Source organism: Anabrus simplex, chromosome 5, assembly GCF_040414725.1.
Source record: "Anabrus simplex isolate iqAnaSimp1 chromosome 5, ASM4041472v1, whole genome shotgun sequence".
Lineage (NCBI taxonomy): Eukaryota > Metazoa > Arthropoda > Insecta > Orthoptera > Tettigoniidae > Anabrus > Anabrus simplex.
Window position 1 is genome coordinate 56,965,828 of NC_090269.1, and position 19,844 is coordinate 56,985,671.

The window sequence follows — 19,844 nt, forward strand, 5'->3', positions numbered from 1 at the left end:
CTACTGTGATTACAGAATACTTTTAAACTGACATTTAAGGCATATTTTATTTAACATTTATGTATTGCTCAACGATCTTGTTAACTGGTACGATATACGAGGAAGCTAAGCCAGGCTACCAATAAAGGAAGTGGGAAGAGGGATGTGCAAAGCAGATTGAAGAACGGTCCTTGTGTTCATGGTACATTTATAATAGCTCGACCTGGCAGATCCCATTTTGAGTAGCTGTAGCTATACATTCAAAATTGTTAGGTATGGGGATCCACGTATTCAGTACAAGAAATAGTGATAATTATAAAGTTATCACATATTCATTTTATCTGGGACCGGTTTCGGCAATATATTGATCACTATTTCTTGTACCGGTCCCAAATAAAATGAATATGTGATGACTTTATAATTATCACTATTTCTTGTATTGAATAGGTGATCCCCATACCTAACAATTTTGAATGTAAATCTTGATTCAATACGGAACCTAAAAATGAAATGTTTGATACTAGATAGCTGTAGCTATGTTTGTGTACCGGCAGGTACGTCGCTCTACAAGTGCACAAATGTCCATGTTGTGCTTGAATGAACGCCTCAACATCCCACGTCTTTGACTGAAATATTCAAACAGGCATTGCACGTATTTGATGGCAACCTTTTTTTCACATGTTGGTGAAGCACTACAATATCCTTGATGGGTCTTGGATAAACTGGTCTTGAGATGCTCCCATAAATCATGTAGCTAGCATGTACAGCTTAATTAAATAGTCACCAACTATTCCTGCCCTGTCATTGATACTGAATTGTTGCTGATGGCGCAATTGCACAATGGCGTGGATTCTCATCAACTCAGTGATATGTATTGTGAAAATTGAGCATACCATCCCATGTGAAGCCTGCCTTATTAGTAAACAACTCGGATGCTAAAAAGTACTGATCATAACCATACACCTGCAGAAACCATGTACAACACTCCAAGTGAGGTAGGAAGTCAGTCTCAGTAGTCTCTGAAGGTGATACGACAAAAGCTGTTGTTTTCATAAAATATTTTTACATTCAGTAGTGTACTGTGTCACACCGTCTGTTGCTGCTATCTGCCAGATGCGTCACTAGGATGCTCCACGATGGGACTGAGAAGACACTCCTCCAAAGCCACAGAGTGAGTTCAGCAGGGTCAAGCATGCAATCATCGTTTCATGAATGAGCCAGTATCTGCCAGCCACTAGTCTATTCTCTGAAGCGTATTCCTGTTTGGCAGATGACGATTCAGAAATCATCCTTCTCTAACCGCATTATACTCTGCAAGTTTGTACATGAGATGTATGTATGCTTGTTTCTGAATGGTATAAGCCTCTGTGTATACAATGTCCTGTGAAGGCAACACTGAACTAGCTAGTTCTATTGGCAGTGCCTATTATTACGCAGGAGTTTGATGTCAACTGTGCAACTATGATAATGTTGTAACATTAGAAAAGAAGATACATTTACACCAACTAAAAGCTGTGAATTTTAGGAACTTCTTCATTAATATGAAAAGAAGTTCCAAGAAATTTCAAGGAACAACATGTGGAACATGATAGGCCAGCACTCAGGAAATGAAGAAAATATGGCCTATAAAAAACACCTAATTTCAGTTAGAACTGGGAAAATCTTCCCACAGGATTTGCAGGTTGCTATTGTTACAAGGAGTACCTAAAACATAGAGGGAATGTAAATTACATATTGGTTGTTAGAGATCAAAATAAAATCATGGCAAACTCATAAACTATAACAAATTCATTTGTAAAAGAGGTATGAACACATAATAGGATAAACACAATGAAAGTTTAGTATTGGAAGACTGAGCAATATACAAAAAGACAAGCATGTATCTGCTTCCAAGCTTATTCAGCACTCATCAAGGGGCTCTCTTGACACATCTTCAGTCTTGGTGTGGGTTAAGCAGAAAGCCAGCAATTGCCCCTGGGAGGCTATATTCTACATCCATGTTATCCCCTACTGTCACAAGGGTCAACTAAAAGGGAGATCAGGATCTCTTCACTTGGGAGCGTAGGTTGGCGAACACATGTCCCTTGCTGAGCCTGGCATTGCTTCCACTTATTTGTTCCCGTCTCTTCACTTTTGTCTTTCAATATGACCTCCCTTAGTGAACTCTTATTCTCTTCTGACTCCAACAGTATGCAAGATCTAGGTGGTCTTTCATTTTCATCCCCTTGACTTTATTTTGCTGGTACCTTCATTCTGTGGAGAGTTAGACCTCTTCCAATTTTTCCTCTAATTAGTGTTAAAAGAGGATAGGTGCCCAGTTGTACTTCCTCTTTAAACAGTAATCACCACCACCATAAAGCTGGAAAAACACAGGAAAGAAGAAGAGACAAAAAGATAAAGAGGTGGTAAGAGAATAGAAACATAGGACAAACACACTAGGAGAAAAAGAACCCACTGGGTTGAAATAAGTCGGTGTAGGAGTAGCGTGCCTGCCTCTTGCCCGGAGGCCCCGAGTTCAGTTCCCGGCCAGGTCAGGGATTTTTTACCTGCATCTGAAGGCTGGTTCGAGGTCCACTCAGCCTATGTGATTACAATTGAGGAGCTATCTGATGGTGAGATGGCAGCCCCTGTCAAGAAAGCCAAGAATAACGGCCGAGAGGATCCGTCGTGCTGACGACACGACACCTCATCACCTGCAGGCCTTCAGGCTGAGCAGCTGTTGCTTGGTAGGCCATGGTCCTTCGGGGCTGTTGTGCCATGGGGTTTGGTTTGGTTTTTTTGGGTTGAAATAAGTAATGGACAGGAACAAATAAGTGACAAGTTGTGTATAGAATGGTAGGAACATGAATTGAAACACACAAGTTCAAAACACCCTGTACAACTGGGTTGAAGACTAGACAAGTGGCCATACATCAACAGAGAAGAGGACCAGTTCCAGAAGGAACTTGAACTGTCACACAAGTAAGCAGGTCATCCTCAACAACAAATTCATCACATTCAGAGATGAAGAGATGAGATTGCTTTGTACACAAGCACCAATATAAAAGTGCCCTCAAGTGGCAGCAGTGTTTTAGGACATGGAGGGTATCATCCTGACTGCTGGAAGCAGAGACTCCTATCAACAGCATCACACATCTCTGTAGCAACCCTATTCAAAAGAAGCGACCAGGGAAATGGGCAAAAGGCATTCACCTGCAATGTGACAGTGGTCACCCCTATGCAAGTTATGAGACATCTGCTGTTATTGCCAAGCTGGGGGTTTTGGGGCTGCAAAATCCACATTACCACCCTGACTTGGCCTCTGATAATCACTTATTCGGAGCCATGGTAACACTCCTGTGCAGACAGAATCTCAATACGATACTCCTATCTCATTGTAAAAATATATAATGCTAATTCTGTCTATTTTATAGGATTTTGCTGATATCTAATAAAAATTAACTTGGGGGCACTATTGTTAACAATATTAGGGCTGCCTGCACAGCAATTTTGACACACAGTTTATCTGCAAATGTGTAGGAGACTTTTGCTTTGTCACTGTAGCTTTTATGTACTTTGAAATTCAACACTGAATGCTTAATCTAATTATATGTTGCCACTGTAGCTTTTTTGAATTTGGAAAGTCAACAAGTTGAATGCTTGACTTATGTTATGGCTTTTAAAATGTTAATATATTTCCTTGTAGATAATCCAAAGCAAGAGTTCTGCTTGTTGACCTCTTCTTTCACTTATCAGTAATAAGAACAAAAAAATATATTTCATCTTCAAAGTTCATAGCCACAGTTTAACACTAAGTGGTCTCTGTGATATTCGTTTCGCAGTAATGGTAGTGGTGACAGTTGGTGTAGGGGACAAATTAATGGGATTGTCAACCCCACTTGTGGCAGCTAAATACAGCAGAATCTTTTTGATCCAGACTAATTGGGGCTCTAGGTTATCCTTATTAATGAGTGTGGATTAAACAAAATAACTTATGAAATTAACCAAGGTACTTATTTAAACACTCTGTTCAGTAAAAAGAAAAAGTACAGTATTTTAAATTTAAAAATACAAATGTTGTTTAGTATACAAGATATAATGCAATACAGTATTAGGCTCTACAAAATACAGAATACTGTAACTAGTGCAGTACAGAATTAGATCATAGCAATCAAGGCACAGATTCATTGACGACACTTGACATGCTTACGTGTTTGGAGAAACTGCTGATCTTCTGTTGTAACTTTTGCAGATGCCTCAAATGTTCGTAATGTGCAGATATGTTTTCATCATTGTTATCTTCAACATATTTAATGGCAAGGTTTGGATGGCCTTTAATTTCACTAAGTTTTGGCTTATGGTTAATAGTATCACCTGCTTCATCCTGGTCATATTCATCCATTTCAGAGCCTTCTGCAGCGATCACACTTTCAACGATCTCCTCCTCTGCTTAGTTTACAAATTTGCTCTTGTATCTCAGCTTTATACTGTAATTGCATTTATGTATTATTATTATTATTATTATTATTATTATTATTATTATTATTATTATTAAACAGCTGTCTGGATTAAGTGTAAAAGTCTGGACTAATGGGGTCCAGATTGATGAGGTTCTACTGTATTAGCAATTGGTATGTGTAGAATTCTGTTTTGTTATCATTAGAAAATAAATTTGAAGGTGCTCATTGGTAATTAGGTAGTTGAATGTCTATTTTACTGTCCTAATATTATACAGGTAAAGCCATATTTCAATTTGTATAAAAGAATTTATAGGAGTCGAGAGATATTTATTGGAATTTAGTAGGACTTCTCAGAAGATTGTGTTATATTTTATGAAGCTCATATCACAGAGAGGTAAACTGTCATTTGCCCAACCTTAATACTGTTTAAATCAGACGTGCCATTTGGTTAGGTTGTCATCATCCAGAATCATCACTGAAAATTAGCAGACGTGCCATTTGGTTAGGTTGTCATCATCCAGAATCATCACTGAAAATTAGTGAAGAAGGAACACAGTATATTGTCATAAAAGGATAAATCATTCATATTAATAAAGCCAAACACTTCTCTGCCAAAGTAGTATGAATATTTATCATCTTGCCCTGAAGATGATTTTCCGTGGTTTCCCATTTTCACACCAGGCAAATGCTGGGCTGTACTTTAATTAAGACTGCGGCCGCTTCCTTCCAACTCCTAGGCCTATCCTATCCCGTCGTCGCCATAAGATCTATCAGTATCGGTGCGACATAAAGCCCCTACCAAAAAAAAAAATTCATCATCTTAAAAATTATTTTAGATATTTGATCCTTTCGTACTAAAACATCCTACAACTATAAGAACAGAAGCTGACCTGGCTTACGCCGGTCTGAACTCAGATCATGTATAATGTGTAACATTTTTCTGTTACATGATTGGTGTGAAAGGAAAGTCCTCCCAAACAGCCCAGTGCATGGGCTGTCCAGTGTCTTCTGTAACTAGGTTCAAAGAGACTTTTAACATGCTTCATGCTTGGTCTAGCCTTAATAAGAAAGGGAGGAAATTTTTGAACTAGCTCTTAGGGTCCACCATACTTATTCTAGAGTAAGTATATGGAACTATTGTAATGTTTAATATTGTTTTATCACAAATGCTCCCTCTATGGATCAGTAGTAGTTTGTCAGCCTGTGGATCCCAAGATCATAGGTTCAAACCCAGCAGAAGTTGTCAGATTTTTGAAGGACGGAGGGGTACATTTGGCACTCTGTGTTGTATGAATGGCATGTAAAAGATCTCTGGTGATATATTTGGCGTTTAACCCAACAAAATTTATTAAAACCCAGATATAGATTGCCCAAGAGAGATCCAGTTTATTCTACCATGCAGTAGAATAAAATGGAACATCAAAATTGACCCACAGGCAGTGTAAATGGCATCAAATACCTGTACATGGTAGGCCAGGCCATATTATTATTATTATAAAGGCTTATCTTTGAAGTTCTTGCTAACAAACAATTTTAAGAATTTATTTTTGCTCAGATAACCAGAATGTCTGCTTGCAGATCACATAATTTATTAAAACAAATAGTACATTAGTGATGGAAAAAAAAAAAATTTAAAGAATGAACTGTAGTGTATAACTCTGATTTTCACCATGTAATAGCCTAGTTGATTTTCTTCAGTGTACAAATTATTGTGTCTCAAAATATTTCATACAAGGTGTTATCATTACAGGTTACAAAGATTTGAGAAGACCAATGAAATGCTGACGAATTGCAATGCCTTATCAGTGAATCGACTCAAATCTGCTGGAACAGAGTTTAAGAAACACACTCAACTCCTGTTAGAAATGAAGAAAGATCTGGAAAACATTTTTAAGAGAATGAGAGTTTTAAAAACTAAGCTTGCCAACCAGTACCCTGAAGCATTTGCAGGTAAGCTAAAAGAGAATATGATTAAGAATACATTTCCAATACCGAGCTCGATAGCTGCAGTCGCTTAAGTGCGGCCAGTATCCAGTATTCGGGAGATAGTAGGTTCGAACCCCACTGTCGGCAGCCCTGAAAATGGTTTTCCGTGTTTTCCCATTTTCACACCAGGCAAATGCTGGGGCTGTACCTTAATTAAGGCCATGGCCGCTTCCTTCCCACTCCTTGCCCTTCCTTGTCCCATCGTCGCCATAAGACCTGTCTGTGTCGGTGCGACGTAAAGCAACTAGCAAAAAAAAAAATTTCCAATAAAAGTTTCATTGTACACTCACTTTTAAAACTTGCTTTTACCAGCAGGTTATGTAAACAGTATATAAGAAAGCTATTGGTAATAACTGTTGCATCAAATATATTGACCACATGAAAACATTTAAAATGTATACATCACTGTACTGGAGTGAAAATAGACTGTGAAGATCCCAATATTTCAAATGATTTTCTTAGATATGTTCATCAAGATTGCTTGTTTAAGCTTGAAAAAGATCTAGAAAAGCAGGGACATCAGTAAGAAAACCAAATACAGACTGGTCATTGTTGTCGTTTGCTGTATAGCCACTAATGGCTGCCAAACATTGACCTTGAAGAAAGCTGACAGGAGAAGGCTCCAAGCATCTGTACTTTCTTTTTATGCTGACAGCATCTACAGAGAGTACTGTGGACATCCAGAATTAGAAGTAAGGAAATCTTGGACCAGTTCATCCTAAAATCTCCTTGGAAGGGAGTATAGTGAGGCAAAATCTGTCGTACTTTGGCCACATGATGAGAAGTACCTCTCTGGAAAGGGATGTCCGGAATGGTGGGTGGTAAAAGAGGAACTGAAAGCCATGATCCCGTTGGTTATATAGTGTCAAAGGATTACTGCCACGGTGATCGCCAGATTAAAAGAAGCTGTTCGGAATAGAGCTGAATGGAGATGCATGATCCATGGGATGACAATGATTGATTGATTGATTGATTGATTGATTGATTGATTGATTGATTGATTGATTAAATGAAGAAGAAGAAGAAGAAAGAGATAACATTTTGGTTGTGAAGTGCACAAAATATCTGCTTTAACATAACATTCCATTTTAATTTTGATCAACCTTCAAGTAATGGACTGAGTAGTTTTTCATTGATAACAAAATATTGATGAGTGCACTGAAGAGATTAAGTGAGAGCTGGAATGGCAAAAACTGCTCTGGCACATTTAAGTAAAATCTGGAAGAGTCATAAACTCAGATTAGATACTAAGATGCATCTTGTTAATACTCTATTGTTTACTATTTCTCTATATACATCTGAATACTGGTTACTCAAAAAAAGGTGACTTGAGATGTATTGATGATGTCTTTGAAATGTACTGCTGGCAACGGATGCCGAGAATTGTTTGGATTTCTTAAACAAACGAGTTCTTGTTCTTCATTTACAAATGAGTCTGACATAAGAGAGATTGATCTGAAAACATAACTCACTGCAATGGTGAAACAGAGGATTACAAATTTTTTAGCAACACTTTGATAGTGTAGAAATATCATTCAAGGAATGATTAAGGACTTCAGAGCCTGAGGATAACTCTGAACCTAGTAAATCACAACACAAACCATTCCACTTCAGCAGTGCATGATGGCAGACACTAGAGGCAGTAGTGATGCCATCACCATATAGCTGGGGCAAGATTTTTTGGTATGTGTTCATTTTTTTTTAAATTTGTAATAAATATATAAAATATCCTGACTTTGTCTGATCGTAGAGGATCGAATTAAGAAGAGTAAGCCCACATACATGGTGTTCGTAGATCTAGAAAAGGCAGTTGAAAATGTTGATTGGACCAAGCTATTTGAGATTCTGAAGGTGATCGGGATCAGGTACCGAGAAAGAAAAATTATCTACAATCTATATAAAAATCAGTCTGAAGTGATAAGAATCGAGGGCTATGGAAAAGGAAGCAGCAATCCAGAAAGGGGTGAGGCAAGGTTGCAGTTTGTCCCCACTCCTTTTCAGTGTTTATATAGAACAGGCAGTAAAGGAAATCAAAGAAGAATTTTGAAAGGGAATCACAATCCAAGGAGAGGACATCAAATCCCTGAGATTTGCTGATGATATTATTATTAGATCTGAGACTGCAGAAGATCTGGAGAAGTTGTTGAATGGTATGGATGGAGTCTTGGGTGAGGAGTATAAGATGAAAATAAATAAGTCCAAAACAAAAATAATGGAGTGCAGTCGTATGAAGTCAGGTGATGCAGGAAATATTAAATTAGGAAATGAAGTCTTAAAGGAAGTGGATGAATATTGTTACTTGGGTAGTAAAATAACTAATGGTGGCAGAAGTAAGGAGGACATAAAATGCAGGCTAGCACAAGCAAGGAAGACCTTTCTTAAGAAAAGAAATTTGCTCATTTTAAACATTGATGTAGAAATTAGAAAAAAATGTTTTTTAAGATTTTCGTTTGTAGCATGGCATTGTATGGAAGTGAAACATGGACGATAACTCACTCAGAAAGAAAGAGAATAGAAACTTTTGAAATGTGGTGTTACAGAAGAATGCTGAAGGTGAGATGGATAGATCGAATCCCGGATGAAGAGATACTGAATCGGATTGGTGAGAGGAGATCGTTGTGGCTAAATTTGACGAGAAGAAGAGATAGAATGATAGGACACATCATGTTAAGACAGTTTGCAGTTTGTTTTTGAGGGAAGTGTAGGGGGTAAGAACTGTAGGGTTAGATCAAGGTATGAATATGACAAGCAGATGTAGGATGCAGCAGTTATGTAGAAATGAAACGTTTAGCACAGGATAGGGTGGCATGGAGAGCTGCATCAAATCAGTCTATGGACTGATAACTCAAACAGTATAAAATAAAGTGTTTATGGTTAAAAACATGGCAGTAATTTTGTGAAAATTTCATGATAATTTTTAATTCCGTACAGTTGTACAATGTTGCTTATATAATTATCTCTCAGAGGACAGGAAGGAAAGTAGGCCTCCCTCAAGCAGTGTACAGGGTACAGTAGGTGTAAATGAGAGATGAGAAGGAAAGGGGGGAATTGTAGAAGACAGGTGGTGTAACGTTTTAAGGGGAAGGATATTGCAGGCTAAGGCCCGGTTTCATCAACACATGTTAAATATATACTAACAAGTAGTTAGTTAATTCGGAGTTAGAAATTTAACATCTTGTTAGGTTTCTTGCGTTTCATCAACCTTTTCTTGTGAAATGTTAACTAATCGACTGTTAACTCTCCCAATATTGCGAACTGGTGCGAATCAAGGAGGCAGTGGTACGAACATGCTGTTTTACAGCGCGCTCCGATGCGCTTTTGTTTGAGCACAGCTGTAAAATATGGCGCGTGAAGTGAAACGGAATCGTAGTTCTAATTTTTCCTCCTTCGAAAAAGAGTTGTTAATCGAATTAGTTAGTAAATATATATATAAGTTATTGAGTGCAAGCGCACAGATGGCTTGACGATAAAAGAAAAGGACGAGGCGCGGGAAAAGTCCGCGAGGGTTTCAATGGGGTAAACAGATACTTTTTTAGCGGGTATCTGCTGTCACCTAACAAAATCACTTCGTCAATTGTCCCTCTTCAAACTGTGCTCCGATATGGAAGTTATTAAATATTGTATTGTCGTGCGCAGAACCAGACCACCTAGCAAGTATATCCCTGATTTGGAGGTTAGGCTCATTAATCACCTGAACATTAACAGAGAAATATCCCTTCCGATTACGATATATTTCGGCCCAATTGCCTCCAGGTGATTGGATTCTTACATGTGTGCAATCTATTGCACGTAGAACAAACACCAGGAAAACGGCTTATTTCATAGAAGTCGCGGATAATTTGCTGACGCTCTTCTACTAAAAGGAATGTTAAACACCTCCTTCTCATGGATGCTATTGCTGCAGACACTCGACAAACAACTCTATTAACAGTGGCTTTAGAAATTCCAGCATTGTCTCCGGCCATTATGTGAAAGTAACCAGTAGCAAAAACTCGTAATATTATCAGTACCTGCAACATTGGAGAAAGAGGTAAGTTTCTCTTCGTAGGATATTCTAACCTCACTTGAATTTCGTCAACAACCTTAGCAACACTGTTTTCGATAACCTGTATCTATGAAGAAATTTCGGATCCGTCAAATTTTTAAAGTCATTACGTCGCTGAACTCTTCTTCGATCAGGATTGTTTTGTAAAAGATCTAAATAGAGCAATTCCGCCTCGAAAGCGAGATTCACAGCAGCCATTTTGGAACAGGTTGCTAAATGCTAATGTTAGCCATTTAACATTGGAAATGGCTGATGTTAACTTTAATACGCAGTTTAACATTTGTTAATGTTAACATTTGTTGATGAAACGCAAATTTTCTTAAATCGTATGTTAAAATGATTTAACACCTTGTTAAGCACTAACATGTGTTGATGAAACCGGGCCTAAGGGCTCTATTCAGGATCAGAATTCAGGACAGGTGTCTGTGAGAAATCGGTACGAGTTGCTCCAGGTAGAACAACAGATGGAAGATGTGGAATGGGGAACTGTTGCTGAGATGTGTGGAGTGGGTATGTGGGAAACTGGGAGTGAGATTTCTAGATCCTAATGGATGGGTAGGAGATAGGGATCTGCGCTCAGGTGGCCATCACTTAAACCGCAATGGTACATGTAAATTAGAAAATTTTATTAGGGGGTTATAGGGAGGTACATATAGGGAAACGGGGTAGTCTAGGGAGTAGTGATAGTGGTACAGGGATCTGGAAATCAAGTGGGAATGACATAAAAATGTTAGTGTTGAACAGTAGAAGTATTATAAGAAAGGAATAGAATTAAGTAATTTAATAGATATTTATCTCTTCTTCTTCCTGATACATTTCTGCGTATGCAGATCGCTCAAATAGATAGGCTACATACTTATCAGATATTGTAATAGGAGTAGAATCATGGCTGAGAAATGACATAATGGATGTAGAAATTTTCTCATGGAACTGGAGTGTGTACCATCTTAAAACAATCAAGTTTATTAAAATGATCAATCTATTCAATACATTACATTCGTCTGAATGCTTATGACTTACACATTACAATCAAATGGGGACATGTTTCACCCTTAGTTGTGGGCATCATCAGCCTAAACCTCGACCCAAAATCATAAATTCATCGGGTCCCGATTTTCTCTTACAGACTATAATGTGGATTAAAAAATACATTTTTGTCAATTTTTAACTAACTTGGAGAAAATTTTAGAAATTATTTGAAAATTCTTGAAGCAGTCTTTAAATTGCTCATTGGATAGCTTGTGTTGAAACTTATTAAAATTTCTGTATATAGTGTAGCACTATTTTGTCTTCTTGGTCAGTGTCCTATAGAATAAAGATTACATTTACATATATACATACATACATACATACATACATACATACATACATTATCATTATAGACTGTTATGCCTTTCAGCATTCAGTCTGCAAGCCTCTGAGAATTTACTAAACGTCGCCACAATCCTCAATTTGCAACTAGTGTTGTGGCCTCATTTAGTTCTATGCCTCTTATCTTTAAATCGTTAGAAACCGAGTCTAACCATCGTCGTCTTGGTCTCCCTCTACTTCTCTTACCCTCCATAACAGAGTCCATTATTCTCCTAGGTAACCTATCCTCCTCCATTCGCCTCACATGACCCCACCACCGAAGCCGGTTTATGCGTACAGCTTCATCCATCGAGTTCATTCCTAAATTAGCCCTTATCTCCTCATTCCGAGTACCCTCCTGCCATTGTTCCCACCTATTTGTACCAACAATCATTCTTGCTACTTTCATGTCTGTTACGTCTAACTTATGAATAAGATATCCTGAGTCCACCCAGCTTTCACTCCCGTAAAGCAAAGTTGGTCTGAAAACAGACCGATGTAAAGATAGTTTCGTCTGGGAGCTGACTTCCTTCTTACAGAATACTGCTGATCGCAACTGCGAATTCACTGCATTAGCTTTACTACACCTTGATTCAATCTCACCTACTATTTTATCAGCCTGGGAGAACACACAACCTAAATACTTGAAATTATCTAACCTGTTCCAGCTTTGTATCACCAATTTGACATTCAATTCTGTTGAATTTCTTACCTGCTGACATCAATTTAATCTTTGAGAGGCTAATTTTCATACCATACTCATTGCACCTATTTTCAAGTTCCAAGATATTAGACTGCAGGCTTTCGGCACAGTCTGCCATTAAAACCAAGTCGTTAGCATAGGCCAAACTGCTTACTACATTTCCACCTAACTGAATCCCTCCCTGCCATTTTATACCTTTCAGCAGATGATCCATGTAAACTACGAACAGCAAAGGTGAAAGATTACAGCCTTGTCTAACCCCTGTAAGTACCCTGAACCAAGAACTCATTCTACCATCAATTCTCACTGAAGCCCAATTGTCAACATAAATGCTTTTGATTGATTTTAATAATCTACCTTTAATTCCGTAGTCCCCCAGTATGACAAACATCTTTTCCCTTGGTACCCTGTCATATGCTTTTTCTAGATCTACGAAACATAAACACAACTGCCTATTCCTCTCGTAGCATTTTTCAGTTACCTGGCGCATACTGAAAATCTGATCCTGACAGCCTCTCTGTGGTCTGAAACCACACTTATTTTCATCCAACTTCTTCTCAAAGACTGATCGCACCCTCCCTTCCAAGATGCCAGTGAATACTTTGCCTGGTATACTAATCAGTGAGATACCTCGATAGTTGTTGCAATCCTTCCTGTTCCCTTGCTTATAGATAGGTGCAATTACTGCTTTTGTTCAATCTGAAGGTACCTTACCAACACTCCATGCTAATTTTACTACTCTATGAAGCCATTTCATCCCTGCCTTCCCACTATACTTCACCATTTCAGGTCTAATTTCATCTATTCCTGCTGCCTTATGACTTCCTCAAGCATAATTTCACCAACATAATTCTCCTCCTCCCCATGAGCTTGCCTGTTTGCAACACCACCATGATGATTTCCTTTTACATTGAGAAGATGTTCAAAATATTCCCTCCACCTCTCCAGTGATTCCCTGGGATCTATTATGAGTTCACCTGAATTACTCAAAACACTGTTCATTTCCTTTTTCCCTCCCTTCCTTTATTACTGTCCAGAAAGGTTTCCCTGCTGCTTGACCTAGCCTTTCCAGGTTATTACCAAAATCTTCCCATGACTTCTTTTTGGATTCAACAACTATTTGTTTCGCTCTGTTTCTTTCATCTACGTACAAATCCCTGTCTGCCTCGGCCCTTGTTTGGAGCCATTTCTGATAAGCCTTCTTTTTACGTTTACAGGCTGCTCTCACTTCATCATTCCACCAAGACGTTCGCCTGAGTTGTTCCTAGGCATTCCCTTGCTGTTTCTATTACAGCATCCCTGTATGCCACCCATTCACTTTCTATATCCTGAACCTGCTTACTGTCTACTGTTCGAAACTTCTCACTAATCATATCCATGTACTTCTGTCTAATTTCCTCGTCCTGGAGATTTTCTACCCTTATTCGTTTGCAGACAGAATTCACTTTCTCAACCCTAGGCCTAGAGATACTTAGTTCACTACAGATCAGATAGTGGTCTGTATCATCGAAAAATCCCCGAAAAACGCGTGCGTTCCTAACTGATTTCCTGAATTCAAAATCTGTTAAGATATAGTCTATTATGGATCTGGTACCCCTAGCCTCCCATGTGTAGCGGTGAATAGCCTTATGCTTGAAGAATGTATTCGTAACAGCTAAACCCATACTAGCACAGAAGTCCAGCAAACACTTCCCATTCCCATTAGCTTCCATATCTTCCCCACATTTACCAATCACCCTTTCGTATCCTTCAGTTCTATTACCAACTCTCGCATTGAAATCGCCCATTAACACTATTCTATCCTTGCTGTTGACCCTGACCACGATGTCACTCAATGCTTCATAAAACTTGTCAACTTCATCCTCATCTGCACCCTCACCTGGTGAATACATGGACACAATTCTTGTCCTAATTCCTCCCACTGACAAATCTACCCACATCATTCGCTCATTTACGTGCCTAACAGAAACAATGTTGCGTGCAATGGTATTCCTGGTAAAGAGCCCTACCCCAGACTCTGCCCTTCCCTTTCTAACACCCGTCAAGTACACTTTATAATCCCCTATCTCTTCCTCATTATCTCCCCTTACCTGAATATCACTTACTCCTAGCACATCCAGGTGCATCCTCTTTGCTGACTCAGCCAGTTCTACCTTCTTTCTTCCATAAGCCCCATTAATATTGATAGCTCCCCATCGAATTCCATTTCGTTCGCCAAGTTGTTTCCAAGGAGTCCCTCGCCTGTCAAATTTGAGTGGGACTCCATTACTCCCATAGGTCCGAGGCTTGCTTAAAGTGTTCTGAGCTCGGTAAATTCATGAAGCAGGATGCTGCCCTACTTGCACATAGTCCAAGTGAGGATCTCTCCTCTAACGGGTTATGGACCACCGGTGAATTGTATAGTCCTAGCCGCCTGAGCACAAGGAGGGCCACGACTCAGAATATGTCCGAGGTGCCCACTCCCATTCCATAGCAACTGGTATCCCGACTCTCAGGACACTTACTAGGCCACTCAGCCGTTAGCCATGGTTCACGAACTAGGACGTGACTACAGTAACCCACAAACATGAACCATGATTCAATACAAAAGAAAACATCACATAAATATATTTATGAAAATTCACAAGATTCAGATTTAAGTTAAAAATAATTTGGATGTTGTTTAAGCTACATGTTGTCTGACAACCTATTCAATAAAGTTCAATGCTTCACTTTTTTTTTTTTTAACCTCTTAAAATGTATTTAATTCATAACCCTATTTTATCTTCTTGGTCAATGTCCTATGTATAATCAAAGATCACATAACACTATGTATAATTGAAACCCCCTACAAGTTATATTTATAATCATTCACATGGATTCATGATCTATTTAAAATAGTCTAAATGTTAATTAACTTCTTATTGTTTGTCAGCATATTTACATGTAAAATATAGGATGGCCTTGGAGAATTATGATAATTAAGCTTTAAATTTGTGATAAAATATATTGGTATGCTGATATAATAGTCATTCAAAGTATTATACACTGAAGAAAATGGAAATTGCAACACCCAGAAGGAGTGGTGCTACATTGCTGCAATTGAACATGCAGGACGAGTGTTCGGTTGTGATTCGATGATTACACTTTCAGGTCTCTCTGACCGCAAGTTTGGACAACAATCAATACAGGATGTGCCCACCACGAGCTGCAATACATTGATGAATTCGTCGAGGCATGGAGTCAATAAGGTCCTGGAGCGCTTCCTAAGGAATTGTGGCCCATGCTTGCTGCACTGCACGGGTCAGTTGTTCCAGAGTTGTGGGTGGCTGAGGACAGTTGGCCAGTTGTCGACCCACCATGTCCCACACATGCTCAATAGGACTGAGATCCGGGGATCTGGTGGGCCATTCTAAGGTTTTGATGTCGTGGAGAGCTTCTCTGAAGATGCATGCAGTGTGAACCCGGGCATTGTCCTGCTGAAACATCCCATTAGCAATGTTCACCATCATAGGGACAACCACTGGATTGAGTACCCTATCAACGTACTGTCAAGCAGTCATAGTGCCCTCAACAAGCACTAATTGTGATTTCACATTAAAGCCAGTAGCTCTCCAGACCATAATGCTTGGTGTTAGCCATATGTGCCTCTCGATAATAAGATCTGGGCGGCCCCTCTCCCCTGTACGTTGGCGCACATGATTCCAGCGATCACTGCGGGCAAGACAGAAGCGCGATTCATCACTAAAGACGACCCTATACCATTCGTCGACCCACGTCAATCTTTCTCGACACCAGGCCAGCCTTACACGTCGCTGTTGTGGGGTCAGTGGAACACCTTCTGTAGGGACATGGGCTCGTAAGCCAGCTGCACGCAGGCGATTACCAACTGTTTGTTGTGTAACGTGGGGTGCCACAGCTGCTCGAATTTGCGCTGCTGTTGCATGGAGTTCCATCCGGGCCGTCCGAATGATGTGCCGATCCTCTCTCACAGTTGTCCGTCGCGCTGGGCCTGTGCCAGGTCTACGAGTGTGGGTACCTTCATTTGACCACTGTTGCCATACACGTTGTACCATAGATGCCTGTCGGCCAACACGTGCAGCGACAGTCCTTAGCGATAATCCAGCCTCACACAGCCCAATTATCCGAGCCCTCTCAAACGGCGACAGTTGTTGATAGCGTGCTCTTCTCTGTCGTCGAGGCATGTTTGACGGGGAACACTTCACTGCACAGACTGCAAGTCAACTACGTTACACCAGAGTCCATATACTGGAGTTGATTCCTCCGCTACCAATCATGTGGGGAGACCTGTAGCAACAACCCAATGGGTCTGAAACTTTGATCGTTTACATACCTACATGGCATCGTTCCATATCTTGAAAATCAACACAAACGACCAATGCCTTCATAGTGTTGCAATTTCCATTTTCTTAAGTGTATTATAATAATGATGCCGTTTTTGTGTAAGAAGCTTTTACTAATCTTGATGAGTAGTTTGGATGAGATTGAATTCTGAAGTGTAAGGTGAAAGCAAACTTGCCACGGTCCTGATATTGTTCTAATGGGAGACTCACGGAAATCTACCTTGCTGAGGGAAGAATAAGTTCCAATAGAGAGAAAATATGTTAGGACGTCTCCTCGTGCATGGCAAGTTTGTGTCACTTGCGGTGCCAGCCTTGGCACTGAAAGAAAACATGTCAGAACCTATTCAGATAATTCACGTCTATGACACTGAATGGTAGTCTCATAATTCTACACAATTCAGTGGTGACAAAAAATTTACACAAACAAAGCTGTGAAAGAAAACAATGATGCATCATCAACTAAAACACTTCAGGAGATGAATGTTAGAATGAATTTCCAGTACATCTGTAAGGTGAAAAAGAATTAATGGACAGCAAACCCAGTGGATAAATTAAAATTTAAAACAAAAAAGGTGGTGTGTTTGGTGGTGGTGATTATTGTTTTAAGAGGAAGTACAACTGGACAACCATCCTATATAACACTAATCAGAGAGAAAAATGGAAGGAATCTGACACATCAAAAAATGAAGGTATTGGCCAAAGAAAGACAAGGGCCACGAAGGGCATGAAAATTAAAGATTTCCCAGGCCTCGAGTGTTCTAATACCATCTGGGTCGGAAAAGAATAAGAGTTGACCAAGATGGGTTGGATAGGATAGATGAAAGTGAGGAGCCTGGCTTAAGTAAGTGGAAGCAATGCCGGGACTCAGCTACGGGTGCCATAGTCTCCAACCCACGCTCCCAAGTTAAGAGCCCCTGGTGCCCCTTTTAGTTGCCTCTTATGACAGACGAATACCATGGGTGTTAATCTACCGCCCCCACCCACAGGGGGTCAAAAAAGAAGGCTAAAAAGCGTTTTGCCTCCAACAAAGTAGTAAGTGAGGTTAGTTGCAGAACTACTTTTTCCTGATACGTTTCTGCTTATACAAGTCATTCACAGAGCCTCTTCCAATCTTCTTTCCCCCCCCCCCCACATTCTATCACTCATCACTGTCTGCCACTGTAGTCCTCTTCGATTTACGTCATCCTCCACCTGATCCCCCCATCTTGTTCGTGGTCTTCCAATTGGTCTTCTTCCAGATTCTGTCCATTCCAGAGCTCTTCTTGGTAATCTTTCTTGTCCCATTCTTTTGATGAACCATTTCAGCCTATTTCTCTTCAAATTTTTTTTTAGAGGGTTGATCTGTAGCGTGTTTCGCATGGTTTCATTTCTTATCTTGTCCCTTCTTGTTTTACCCAAGATCCCTCGCTGAAAGTGCATGTCTGTCACTTGTAATCTACTCAGCTCTTTTTTTGTCCAAGTCCAACATTCTGATCCATAGGTGAATATTGGCAAATAATACAAATTATATATCATGATTTTTGCTTTGGTAGGTACTTTCCAATTTCTAATTATGTCAGATACACAGTAATAACATTTTGAGCAATTTCCTATCCTCTCCAAAATTTCTTCCTTGATGTTTCCTTCCCAAGTTAGCTTACTTCCCAGGTAATTAAAAGCATCTACTTCTTTAAGAATTTTTCCATTACTCTTAACATCCTTCATTTTTATGTTTTCTCTACTGATTTTTATTACCTCACTTTTCGTTAAACTTATTTCCATGCCTGCTTCTTCAATTGCCCTCTGCTAGGTATTTAGTTGTTCTTCCAATTTTTGTTCATTTTCTTCCCATATCATTACATCATCTGCATATGCTATGACTTTTATATCATTTGCTGTTGACCCTTGGCGAACTTTCCTCATAATGTTGTCCATCACTATATTAAAGATCACTGTTGAAAGTACATTTCATTTCATTGTTCTAAACCATTCTAATTTTTTGCCATCTATTATAACACAGTTGAGACATTTGTTATACATGTTTCTAATTCTGAATTGCATTTCTCTTGACAATTCCATTCTATTCAGCTTTTTCTGTCTCTCTTCTCTTCTAACTGTGTCATAAGCCTTTTATGTATCTACGAATGCAACTGTGATGTCTTTCCCAAATTCCCATTTCTTTTCTATTACTTGTCTAGCTGAAATGGCATCAGTGTTGATCTTCCAGGTCTAAATCCTTGTTGTTCCTCTCTTACTTGTGAATCTATCTTGCTCTTGATTTTTTTCTAAGATTATCTTTTCATAAATCTTCATGCAGTGACACAGTAATGATATTCCTCTGTAGTTCTCACAAGGTGCCTTATTTACCTGTTTTAAAAATAGGTACAATAATTGCCCTTGCCCAATCATCAGGAATCTCTCTGTCAGTCCATACTATCCTCATTATTTCATACAGCCACTGCATTCCAATAGGTCCTGCAGCTTTAATAATTTCTACTGCGATGTCCTCTATTCCAGGAGTTTTGCCATTATTCATTTCTAATACAGCTTTTTCTACATCCGACATTTGTAGATCTTCTCTTCCTATTTCATCTGATCCGTTTATTCCTCCCTTCCACTGTAATGGTGATATTTATTTTATCTTCATCTATTTCTTTGGGTTCCTTTGTTTCATTTTGTCCTTCATATAGATTTTAGAAGTATTTTTTCCATACCTTCAAAACTTCTTTTTCTTCCCACACAGGCTTTCCATCTTTGTTGATGACTTTTGATGTATTTACTTTTTTTTTTTGCTTCCTTCTGTTACCTAATATGTGATACAATATTTTCTTGTCATTCTTATAATTCCTCTTCTGTCTCTTTTGTAAATTTTTCCCAGGATATCTTTTTAGCCAATGCTATCATTTTCCTTGCTGCCCTGCTTAGTCATTTCCGTTTGTCTCTATTATGTTCCGTTCTATTTCCATACCTGCCAACCCTTCCGTTTTACCCGGAAACTTTCCGTTTTTTAACTCGTCTTC

At 39.2% G+C, this 19,844-nt stretch overlaps 1 protein-coding gene across 2 annotated transcripts in view; it reads left to right on the forward strand.

The window, feature by feature from the left end:
- LOC136873745 (kxDL motif-containing protein CG10681) overlaps positions 1-19,844 on the forward strand; it is a 49,536-nt gene that overhangs the window by 22,433 nt on the left and 7,259 nt on the right. For both annotated transcript variants that reach the window (XM_067146924.2, XM_067146923.2), the window contains one exon: positions 6,169-6,368. In XM_067146924.2, coding sequence (XP_067003025.1) covers positions 6,169-6,368 — 200 coding nt within the window. The remainder of the gene's footprint in view (positions 1-6,168; positions 6,369-19,844) is intronic.